This window comes from Aphidius gifuensis, linkage group LG2, assembly GCF_014905175.1.
Source record: "Aphidius gifuensis isolate YNYX2018 linkage group LG2, ASM1490517v1, whole genome shotgun sequence".
Classification (NCBI taxonomy): Eukaryota; Metazoa; Arthropoda; class Insecta; order Hymenoptera; family Braconidae; genus Aphidius; species Aphidius gifuensis.
The window spans coordinates 11,676,077-11,688,291 of NC_057789.1; the positions used below are offsets into that span (position 1 = coordinate 11,676,077).

Sequence of the window (12,215 nt, forward strand, 5' to 3'; positions counted from 1 at the left end):
AAAAAAAGAAAAAACAGTCTCCTAGAAAACTTCTTTAAAAAAAAATAATTTATATTTACTATAAATATAAATTACTTTATAGGTGAAAAAATAATTGTAAATTGTTTTGTGAAAATATAAAACAATATAAATCAAAGTAAACATGAGTGTTGTATATATGTTGTATATATTTCCAGGTTTGTCATTTATGTGTAACTGTGTAAACCCTTGTTTATATATATTATTTATATTACATTTTACGTAACATTATGATTTTGTACACTACCTAGAATCAGAAGGCGTTATATTTAATTCAACCTGCCTCCACAAAACCTGCATATCGAACATTATTAAAGCCATTCAAATTCTATTTGAAACTCAATACAGTTTACTTTTGTATTAAAACCCCACGCAATTTTATATTTTTAATTTTTAACATTCCTTATACTCGTTATAAAAAATAACATTAACATTTAAAAATTTAAAATTTAAAAAAAAAAAAAAAAAATGAGGTTGATGCTAAAATATGCAATTACCTGTCGGTAATTTTTTTTTTTTAATTTATTTTATTACAGATAATTAAATTGATGAATATGCTGCTAAATTATACATCTCTTTTTATTTATGATTTAAAAAAAATTTATTTACTCATGTTTTTCAATTGTTTTTTTTTTTTTTTTTTTTTCAATAAAATTTATAGAAAAACAGCAGCCTATTAATGTCATATATGATATGATTTTTCTACTCATTGTTATGTGGTTGTAACAATTTATTTATTTATTTTTTTTTTAAATCAGGTGAAATGCACAATAATACAAAGCACCTGGGAAACGCCCACGGATGCCCTAAAGGTGCAGCTCTAATTTTTTATATTCATTTTTTTATTTTTAAACTTCTTTTCATGATGTGAAATCAAGCATGCTGATATATATAGAAAATTTAAATTTCAAATAAATTGTTTGCTTATATATTTATTAATTTTAAATTAATAATGAAATTGATTTTAAGATTGTGAGAATTCAGTAGCGTGTGAATCTTAATTATATTACATATATTTTAATATACGTAATATTTTGATTTAGTTAATTATAAATATATTTATTATATTGTTTTGTGTTTTATATTTTTTTTTATATGGGATGAGACTTTTCTGCTTTTCATTCTTGTTTTATTATTTATTTATTTGTTTATTATTATTTTTTTTCCGAGTAAATATAGCACCTGAACTCCTGAAGTTGGTGACGGGTAAAAACATAATAAATTTAGTTTTTATATATTTAATTTTTTTTTTTAAACTCGATTAATAAATTATGCTTTCTATCTCACGCAAGAGGACATGGAGTACCCATTCTCTTTCCAGTACAGTTTTGTGTATATACTTAATATATATAGAATTGCATCCGCGTTATTTAAACGTGACTAACAAACACCCTGTCTATTTGCCATTAAAATATCATGTGAATTTTTTATTTTGATTATAATATTATATATATATATATAGTTAAATGAGATTCTGAATAATTTCGTTATTTTTTATTTTTTTTTAAACTGATTGTATAAATTTTCGTTTAAAAATTTAGATTTATTCGTGGTGAAATTGATTGAGAATTATCGATGCTGTCTTTTTTTAAATTATTAAATTTTTCATTTATAATAACAATACACTCACTTCAGTGAAAGTGCATTACCACTTATGATGTTTTGTCAAAAGGTTAACAGTCTCATCCAATTTTCTTTCTTTTTTTTTTTTTTAGTGTTTTTATTATTGAAAAATAATAATGTAAAAATATTGATGAGTTCCATTGAGCTCTCTATATATGAAAAATAAAAATGAAAAAATGTGTCATGCGTGCATTCTGATAATTCAGGTATCGTGCACATTACGAAAGTATAATGAAATACATTCGACGGAAGTTTCATATTTTTTTTTTTTTTTTTATTTAAAAATCACTTGAAAGAGACACAATATAATTCTGAATAAATTCAAATAAATAAAGAAAAAAATATCAATCTTACGTAATTATTATAGAAATTAATATTCCAACAATAAATGAAAATTTAAAAACAAATTTTATTTATAAAAAAATAAAACAATAATATTTAGTTGAATTTAAAAAACTAAAAATCTTTTAAAAATTATAATTATTTTTTTAATTTCGTAAATAAATGATTATTATTTTGTCAATATAAACCTATACTGAGGATTAAAATTAAATTGAAAAGTATAATATTGTTTGAATTAATTTAAATTTATATGTACACAAATGAAATATTTATTTTGTATTATTAAAAATAAAAATAAACTTATTATAATTTTTTTTCTAAATTATAATTAATGTTTTCAAATTAATTGTAGTACAAAATAAAAATTTTCTTATAACAGCAGGGGTAAAAGTTAAAAGAAAGAGAGGGAAATATTGGTTGAATCGCCTCTGGTTATGGAACTCTCAAGTTACTCTGAGTTACTCCAACGAGCACACGTACCACAGCCACTGTCTGAGCTGGTCTGATTTTACTACTGTCGTGTTTATCCAATTCACCGATAGACCAAACCGGTTTGCATTATAAAATATTTATAAAACCAATCCAGTGTTTAATAAAATATTACCAGCAACAAGAATTCAGTGTTAAAAAAATTTAAGTGATTAAAATTGAAAAAAAAATAACAAATTCGAAAATTATTTTAAATAACAAAAACCTTACAACTTTAAAAAAAATTTCATAATGAAATATATTTAAGTTAACAATTGGATTACTGTGTATTTAAATATTAATAATTTATGAATGAAAATATGAATGGTCAAAGTGTTGATGTTGTGTGGGAGCCACCAACTCCAATGAGTTCACTCGATTGTTGGGATTACTCAATTGAATTAGCATGTCTTAAGGGCCCCGAAGGTATTTTAATATTTATTTATTTAAATGATAGGTGAAAATTAGAATATTGAACTTTTTAATAAAATATTGATGATGATGATGATGATTATAATAATAATAATTACCTTAAGGTGCATCCAGAGGTCCTTGCCCTGCCTGATGCCTTGACGCGCATTCTGACATTCTTTTATTTTATTTATATATGTATATATATATATATATTGTTTCCAACTCTCATCTTTCTCGTATGATGGATTTTATAATGGTATTCGACACGCATCTATGAACATGAATATTATATACTAAAACAAAAATAAATATTAGTTTTAATTAATTATTTTTGTTTAGAAGAAATTTTTTTTTTTTTTAATTTAATTATATTAGATATTTTAAAAAATTTAATTTATTAAATTGATATGATTTTTTTTTTTTTTTTCTATAAATTAAAATTATCAATGTTTGATCGGTAAATGAGCAATGACCGTGTGACTTTCAATTGGAAAATTCGATAACAAAAGATCGAGAGCGTGACCATCGTCTTTGGTAAATTATAAATTATAAATTGCGAATATATAAATGGGTAAAATTGTCTTGTCATCATGATTCCCATATATATATATAGCATTATAAAAAAAATAAACAATGATTATGATTTTTTTATTTTAATTTTCATTCGCACTACTTTCCACTTGATTAATTTGATATATTTTATTATTGTTTCAAATATTTTTAAACTAAAAAAAAAATTTTTTTTATTGCAGATCTTCAGTTAGCAGCTGAACTTGGTAAAACATTGCTGGAACGAAATAAAGAACTTGAGACAAATCTTAAATCACATCAGACCACGATTGAAGAACAAACCCAAGAGATTGAGGTATTTAATTTAAAAAATTATATAAATTTTATTTTCCATAATTTTTTTTTTTTTCTTTTCTGTTTTTATTATTTAACATAAAAATGAACGTATTATTTTTATGCTTTTATATATTTATTTGTATTTATGTAAATAAATACGATGGGAAATGTCAAAGTGAGACGTCATTCTGGATAAGAGATAACGCAGATATTGCTGAGTTTTTTTAGATCGACGTCTTGATTAGTGTTATCGCGATAAGACATAATTCTATAGTCTAGGCATTATCGTATTTTATCGAGAAATTTCCGCGATATTATCGTATTGTATCGTCTAATGTAGATATTATCTTCAGTATTACGATATTTTGTTTTGTGTCAATTGGAGCTATTCTTCGTGGAAGTCATTACGTCAGAATGGCTCAAAGTCGTCTGCAAATGCTCGACAGTCATGAAAGTCGTGACTCGTGGCAAATTTTTGTAACTTCCATATATGACTGCCATTCAAAGTTTTGTTATTAATAAATAATAATAATTATCAAAAGAAGCATTGAGTCTATTTGGAAGTCATGGCAGTCACGGCCAATGATGAAAAAGTATAGAAGTCACTCTAAACCTCGGTGTCGATTTGGATCTAAAATTTAATGCTGGTATAAGACTCTGGGATAAATAAAGTTTTCCTCGCATGCAAACCAGATTTCGAAATCTCGGGAATTTCCACCTGAAAGGCTCGACCGAATCGTGGATAGCCTAATTAAAAAGAGTATATATAGCTATATGATAAAATTATATTTTTAGTTTTTTTTAATTGACAGTTTTTGAAATGTAAAAATTTTAATAAATGATGACGTCATGGAACCTCGAATTCATGTTTAATCTGCATCATTGCATAACCAGCAAACGTGTTTCAAATTTTATTTAAAATGTTATTTATCAAATTAACAAAACTCCATCTTCTTATCACATATCTACTATAATTAGGTATTATTATAACTAAAACTTTAGGTACCCAACTGAGCTAAATTGGCATTGCATATATTTATGCTGCTTGAATTAAGAATGGTATATAGTTTATGTTCAACTATAAGACAATCCGGATCCAGTTTGAAACAGTCAGGAAGAATGGATCCGGTTACCTTAGTAAAACACGAACAAAACCGAAGATTCACTTTGAAAAAAAAAATTGTATCATTTGTATCGATTATCAGTTTCGATTTGATGTTTACGGTCATATATATACTTATTTTTATATTCATTGTATTATTTCAATAGTTCAACTTCTAGAAAATTAAATACATTTTAACATCTGTTTTATTATTCAATATTTTAATTTCTTAAAAATTATTTGCATTTATTTAGTATATGAAAAAACAAACTGCAGCATTGAGAGAAGTGAATGACTCAAGGTTGAAAGTCTACGAACAACTAGAGGTCAGTATTCAAGATTTAGAACGTGCCAACCATCGACTTATTGTTGAAAACACTGCTGACAAAAAATTAATAAAAAGGTATTATAATAAAATTTAAAAATTTGAAAATTCATAAATATTTTAATTATATAAATTATTAATAAATTTAAAAAACAAAAATTACAGTCAAGGTGTAACAATTGAAAATCAAGAAATAAAATTTGATGAATTACAAAAAAAATTTGATGAACTAAAAATTGATTATGAAAGTTTATCACGTCAACAAAATGATATACAATCATCGACAATTGGGAAAACACAACTATCAGAAGATTGCAGCACACCCCAGGTAATATGAATTTTTTTTTAAAATAATTATACAATAAAATTATTATAGGAATAAAAATATAAACAATAAATTTTTTTTTTCATTTAAATAAAAAATTCAAGAACGCTGCAAGAAATTTACAAAAGTTATCACCAATATCGTCGATTGATAGTACCATATCAAATGATGACGGAGAAGTAACTGAATTATTACGACAATTACATGAAACACGTAATCAAAGGATAAGAGAACAAAAACGTGTTAATGAATTACGTGAACAACTTGAAAATCTATTGAAAGAAAATGGTTCACTTGAAGAACAGCTCAATGAATGGCGCAGTAAAGCACAAGATATAAAAAATTTACAGGATGAAATAAATACTTTGGAAGAAGTCAGGTATATCATGGGAATTTAAAATATTTAATTTATCAATTTTTTTTTTTCTTTTCAATCATTGATTACTATAATGCTTCCTTTTTTTTTTTATTTAGACAAGGAAAATTATGTGGTAGATGTCTTCGTGGTTGTGATACACGTACTCACGACGAATTGTCAATAATGCTTGATGCTGAAGAAGACGATGACTTGAGCATTGCTGAGTCATACTTGAATGATAGCCGTTGTGATTCTGATACATTAGTGCAGGTAAGCAATCAATTGATATCTATTTTAAATATAAAAAAAAACATATATCCAGTTATCTATGGGCGTTATTTTAATGCATGAAATACCTCGTGAATGTTCAATCATTGTGTCATTTTATATTTCACAAAAAAAAAAAAAATTAATATCACTAAGTATGTTATTTTATTTATTTTATTATTTATTTTTTTTTCTTCTTTTTTTACCGTAATAAATTCAGGTAAATAAATACATGCACGATAACAATAAAAATATACCGTTAGTTTAACTTTATAAATATTATTTTTATATGTTTTTTTTTAGTGTTCAATAAATAATTGTAATTACAATTTTATTACTCCAGGATAATACTATTATGGTGATTGATAGTATTATACTGTAAAAACAAAACTACTTTGGATATACACTCTTATATAATTTATCTAAAACTCTATGGTTTTTAATTTTTTTATTTATTCAATTTGTTTATATTTTTAATGGTAAATTTTAAAAGAAAATTAAGTCATTTTGTTTTTAATAAAATTGTTTTATTTACTTGATAAAAAAAAAAAAAAAATTTATCGTTATTGTTATTGTTATTATTACATCGTGATTTCGCAATTTGTTTTTGATTTCGAGACTCGTTAATAAAATTTCTTATATAAGTTTTATTAAACAGTAGTTTTTAAGAAAAAAATTTTTTTTAAATAAAATTTTAACTCAATCACGTAACGTAGCATAAAATACCGCCCAAAAGTTATGATACATGACTGTTGACTTTTTTGTTTTTTAAAATCATTAAAACAATTATTTTTTTAAATGTAAAATGAATAGGATAGGATTTTATAATTTATTTTGCAATATTGCATGTTGTGATGTTATAAAAAAAAAAAAAATTATCTTACACTAAGATTTGAAGAACATTACATTCAATATATTTTAATTATTAACTAACTTTTGGCACGAGTAAATTTTGACGTTATTAACTTAACAAAAATATTGTGTAGAGTATAATTTTTTGAATTTATAAATTTTAATATGATGTCAATTATAATTTTTTAATTTAATTTCGTAATTTTACATATTTTGATAGAATAAAATAAAAATTAATTATTTCAATTATCATAATTAATAAATGCAGTAGGATAAAATTTCAATAATTATTATATAATTGTAAAATTTATTTTTGTTTTATTATTTAGGATTTGAATAATTCACCAGTCGTACCAAACGAAATAAACATAAATCCTTATCGAGTATTGGTTGAAAAATATGAAGCATTATTAGAAGTCCAACGTCGTCCAGCTCTACGAAAGCAACAAAATCCTCCAGCTCCTTGTTTATCACTTCAAGAAGAATTAGAAATGTCTGGTGATTTTAACACCTTCCAAAATCTTTCAACAGATCGTCAAGAAGATCAAATCAAAATGAATGGTACTACAAATCAAATTCAAAATCATGGAAAAAAACAGCAGCATGTATCATCAACACCAACAGACTTTTCTGAGGCTGAAACATCATCATCAGGTTTTTCAGATGAAACAAGTAACAAAGGTACACAAACAGACGGACGACCTGGTTCATTTCTTTGTTCAATCGCTGATGGTGAAGATTACAAATTTAGTATTTACGATGATAATAGTAATTTTGAAAGTCGTTTTCAACAAACTCCAGAGTATCGTCAATTATTTAGTGAAATATTTGGTGTATTAAAACGTGCTGCTGAAGCGAAAGATGAGGGTGAAAATCTTCCTCTTCTTGACAACCAAAATCAAGCACAAATTAATCATAATGATATTAATAATCAACAAGATGAATCTGAAATAACAGATGATAATCAAAGTATAATGTCATCAGCAATATCATCAGTTGTATCTGAGCCAGTAATCCGTATTCAAACACCAACACCAGAAAAAAATGATAAAAAAAATAAAATAATTGGACAAAATCAACCCCAAAGACATCATCAACATCGTTCTCTAATTACAGATAATTTATCAATGCGATTGAGAAAAAAAAATACAGCTAAAAAAAGTGCACAAAAGAAATTTTCACTTAATGAACGTTCAATAACACCAGATATTATACCATCATCAAGTCCAAAAATATTACAAAACAAAACAAATAATAACAATACCAATAATGGAAAAAGAAATAAATTTCGTCCATTAACAGCTGCTGAACAAGATGGTACATCATGGAACGGTAATACATTACATATATTTCCAAGTAAATCACGTGAACAACATAGACGTAAATCATTTACACGTTTTAATGAACAATATAATAAAACCAACTGTGAATATAAAGAGTATAAACCAAGCTCAGCATCAGAGGAAGTCGCTAGACTTCGACAACTTGAAATGTCATATGCTGAGGTACTTCGTACGCCAAACAAACCCAAAGCCAATTCACGTAGATACTGAGGGAACAGTTAAGAAAGTCAAAAAATATGTAAAAAAATTTAAAAAAAAAATCAAATAAATAAATAGAATCAATTATTTTTTACTCGAATTTTCATCCAGAACAATGTGGCTCATCATTTATGGTCGTTGTCGTCTAAACAATAACATTAACCCTCATAAATTTTTTGAAATATTTTATTAAGTGCCACATTGATGCTGGACTTAGCTCAGTCTCTAGAATGATTTTAAAATAAAATTTTTACCCTCAACTATTTTACGAGAAAATTTATCTTAGAAAAGTTTTTTTTTTGCTTTATTAATTTGTGAATAGATTTAATTAGTTTTTAATTTATTCATGTGTTTATTAGAATTATTAATATTGTAATTGATTTTGTACTTTAACTGTATATTATTATGAAATTTTTTTTGTTAAATAAGTTTTTCCGTCCATGATTTTACACATACTTAACAAATCATTTTGCGTTAGTTTTTTTTTTTTTTTTCTATTCTATTTATCAACGAGTTTTATTATTTTGTTTTGTAATTATTGTGAGACTCAAAAGTATTTATGTGCCATTTAATATATAAAAAAAAAAAAAAATTGATTAAAATCCCACTAAATTTTTTCTTTTTTTTTTTTATAGAAATTTAGTGTTATAGAAAAATTGTATAACTAACTTTTGTATCCTTATACTTAAAGGATATAAAAACGTTGTGATCATTTATGAATAAATAAAAGTTTCAGTATCATTATTAAGTGTTTAAATTTATTAATTTTTTTCATTTTCAAGTTTGTAATAAGTAAGGCAATTTTTTATCGCTCAAAACATATTGAAAAGACATCTTTAATGAAAATTTAATTGGATAAGTTATATTATTATTTATTTAAAATTTTATAAATAGCTGTTATCATCAGTAACCAATAGGGAGACATCGCCTGACAAGTTTTTGAGCGAAAGATGTCTAATTCACGAATTATTCATATTTTAACTTATAACTTGTAAATTCTTCAAAAAAAAAAAGGTAAAATTTGTTTTTCTGAACGATTCTATTGTATTTTTGAATAGTTAGTTAGTTATAATAAAATATTTTTCAAAAATTCAACAATAATTACTCTTTTTGAAAACTAAGCTGTCAATAACTTTTTTTCTTAAAAGTAATAAAAAGAACTTAAATAGAAAACAACTTACTTGTATTTTTTAAGATTTTTTATTGAGTAATAATATCAATATCAATTATAATCATAAAAAAAAAAATGAAAATCATTTTTGTTGATAGTTTTCTTTTTTGTATTTAAAGAATAAATCAAATCATAATTAGGTATTTTTTTTTATGAAATACCAAATAAAATATTGAACAATAATCCAAAATCGATTGGTTTATTACAATTTTTAAATTACTTGTCAGTAATGAAATTTAAATGCTGATTATTGTTGATATTTTTTTTACAAATATTATTATTATTATTATTATTATTAAAATTAGTTATGGCCATCATCAAATAGAGCACGATGAACAGCACCAATACTTGGTTGAACATAGCTAGAGCCTGATCTTCTGGAACTGCAAATAAAGAAAATAAAAAAATTAAATCATTATTTCAACTGTTATTAAATAAATTAAAAAAAATAATTTGATAAAAAATGAGTAAACTCACTCAGTAAGTGGTCTCACAGCTGGTGCAGTTGGATTATTTTTAGGTCTTGGATTAACCAGCATACACTTCATTGGATGTCCATCAAGTTGCCTATTGTGATAAGTTTCAACTGCTTTTGTTGCATCTTTTAATGTTTTATAAATAACTTCAGCAGTACCTGGTCTAACTAATGTTGATACAAGTAATTCACCAACATCTTCAAACAATTCTTGAATATCTTCTTTAGTAACATTTGCCTGAAGATTTGATACAACAATTCTATATCCATTAATACCACTTGATGAATTAACAGTTTTTGGTCTAGCCAATAATCCAATTTGTCGTGACTTAATATTACTATCAAATCTTGTTTTAACAGCAACATCTCTGTGATTTGATCTTGAATCGTAATAATTATCATCATGTTCATCAGCAACAATTGTTCTTGTTTTAGACGCAAATGACCAATTTTCACGATATGTTGGTTCATTTTTTTGTGCCATTGGTGCACGCGCAATGACTTTAAATTGTCTTGGTCTGTCAAGACTACTATCTCTCATTGATATACTTCTTGTTATACTGGGTAATTGTTGGTTTTGTTGTTGGTGTTGAGGTTGTTGACGATGCTGTTGCTGTTGTGGTTGTTGTTGTTGTTGCTTTGGCCATAAATATCCAGGTGTTGATTTAGCACCAAATACTGGTGGAGGAGGTGGTAAAACTGGTGAATAATCATTAGCAACTGTTCTACGTATTGGCTGAGTGTCCATCAGGTAATTATCATTGATGTAATCCATTGACATATCATTCATACTGTTGTAATGAGGATCATCGAGATCACGTCGATAACTTACGCTTCTTGGTAATTGGTGTTGCTGTAATTCATGATGATGAGCTTGTTGTTTTTGACGTGAATAATGATTGATTAATGAATTTTTATAGTTATTCATTGGTGATAATGTTGATAATTTATTTGTTGATAATGTTAATTTACCATTTCTACCTGTATTACGTGATATACCAATTAATTTTTTATTTTGTTTGTTAACATTTGATGCACGTAATTTTTCTAATTTTAAACGGGCATCACTTTGTTTTGCAATTTCAGCAAGTTTATCGCGTGCATCTGTTAATTTTTCACGATTTTTTTGTATTATTTTTAATCTTGCGTCTGTCACTGGTTTAATAATACGTCCTGGTACTCTTGATGATGTATTTTGACGTGTTACACCACGTACTGAAGCAGCCTTACGAATTCTAAAAATATTAATAATAATAATAATAATAATAATAATAACGCATTGTTAATATTGTTATTTGATTGTTAATTTTAATCATAAATTTGGGGTTAGATAAACTATAATTGACAAAACAAATTAATTTACAAATAGCAATTCAAGCAAAATTACTCCAATAACTGATTATTATTAGATAAAGAAAATAATTAAAATATTTTGTTCATGAAAGAAAGTACTTTTTTGTCATAATTGTTATTGTTGTTTTTTTAAATTGATCTTACCCGCCTCGACTCTTCATTCCAGCAATTTGTGGTTTTTTTTTTTTTATAATATCGTCGAGACTCAAATCTGCCATGATGATCACTGCACTTAATCAAAACAATAATTCAACTGCTATATTAGTTATAATTTAATAATAAATTATAATAAATAAATATCTCTTTAAATGACTATTTATAAATGATAAAAAAATGGACGTGAAAAATAGAACTATCGTCTATCAATAATATCGTACATATATGTTGAGAAGAAGAAGCTACATACACTGACAAATGCTGTGGATTTTGTATGTGTGTATAAATCAATGCGTATAGGGATCTGACCAAGAAGACTAGAAATACACAAGGTTCCTAGATGAGTTACTAGATCTAGACAGGTCATCCGAAGCTAGAATTTGAGACGCCATATTGGGGATCAGTAGTTGTGTGCATGCGTATATGTACACAAGATAGGTACGTATGTATGCGTGGATAGTCACACACATTCACACATGTTTATCAATGTTTATATTTGACATTGTCTGACGTTGAATTGAATTTAATTTGTTAATTATAGATACTTGATATTTGATTATAAATGCAATTTGTGTGATA

General features: G+C 25.2%; 2 protein-coding genes across 5 annotated transcripts in view; one reads left to right on the plus strand and one right to left on the minus strand.

Moving 5' to 3' along the window:
• Nucleotides 1-8,632, plus strand: part of LOC122849093 (BICD family-like cargo adapter 2) — a 33,723-nt gene extending 25,091 nt beyond the window's left edge. For 3 of the 4 annotated variants that reach the window (XM_044147679.1, XM_044147678.1, XM_044147677.1), the window contains 6 exons: nucleotides 3,618-3,730; nucleotides 5,068-5,216; nucleotides 5,304-5,466; nucleotides 5,568-5,842; nucleotides 5,938-6,091; nucleotides 7,270-8,632. In XM_044147679.1, the coding sequence (XP_044003614.1) occupies nucleotides 3,618-3,730; nucleotides 5,068-5,216; nucleotides 5,304-5,466; nucleotides 5,568-5,842; nucleotides 5,938-6,091; nucleotides 7,270-8,493 (2,078 nt within the window). In that variant the 3' untranslated portion in view covers nucleotides 8,494-8,632. Of the gene's footprint in view, nucleotides 1-2,383; nucleotides 2,878-3,617; nucleotides 3,731-5,067; nucleotides 5,217-5,303; nucleotides 5,467-5,567; nucleotides 5,843-5,937; nucleotides 6,092-7,269 lie in introns of those variants that run through there. The other variant, XM_044147676.1, reaches the window with a different exon arrangement.
• A 903-nt stretch (nucleotides 8,633-9,535) lies between these two features.
• LOC122849106 lies at nucleotides 9,536-12,190 on the minus strand. The gene is made up of 3 exons (XM_044147696.1): nucleotides 11,625-12,190; nucleotides 10,130-11,362; nucleotides 9,536-10,035 (listed from the first exon to the last, which is right to left on the minus strand). Exons 1-3 carry the CDS (start codon nucleotides 11,696-11,698, stop codon nucleotides 9,954-9,956), a joined length of 1,389 nt encoding a protein of 462 aa, XP_044003631.1. The 5' UTR covers nucleotides 11,699-12,190; the 3' UTR covers nucleotides 9,536-9,953.
• Between the last annotated feature and the right edge of the window lie 25 nt (nucleotides 12,191-12,215).

Excerpts from the sequence above, each read along its gene's own strand:
- LOC122849106 (XM_044147696.1), bottom strand. The coding sequence starts at position 11,698 with ATGGCAGATTTGAGTCTCGACGATATTATAAAAAAAAAAAAACCACAA. Across the intron at positions 11,363-11,624 it reads GGAATGAAGAGTCGAGGCGG|AATTCGTAAGGCTGCTTCAG; the intron begins GTAAGATCAATT and ends TAATATTTTTAG. Across the intron at positions 10,036-10,129 it reads GCTGTGAGACCACTTACTGA|TTCCAGAAGATCAGGCTCTA; the intron begins GTGAGTTTACTC and ends CTTTATTTGCAG.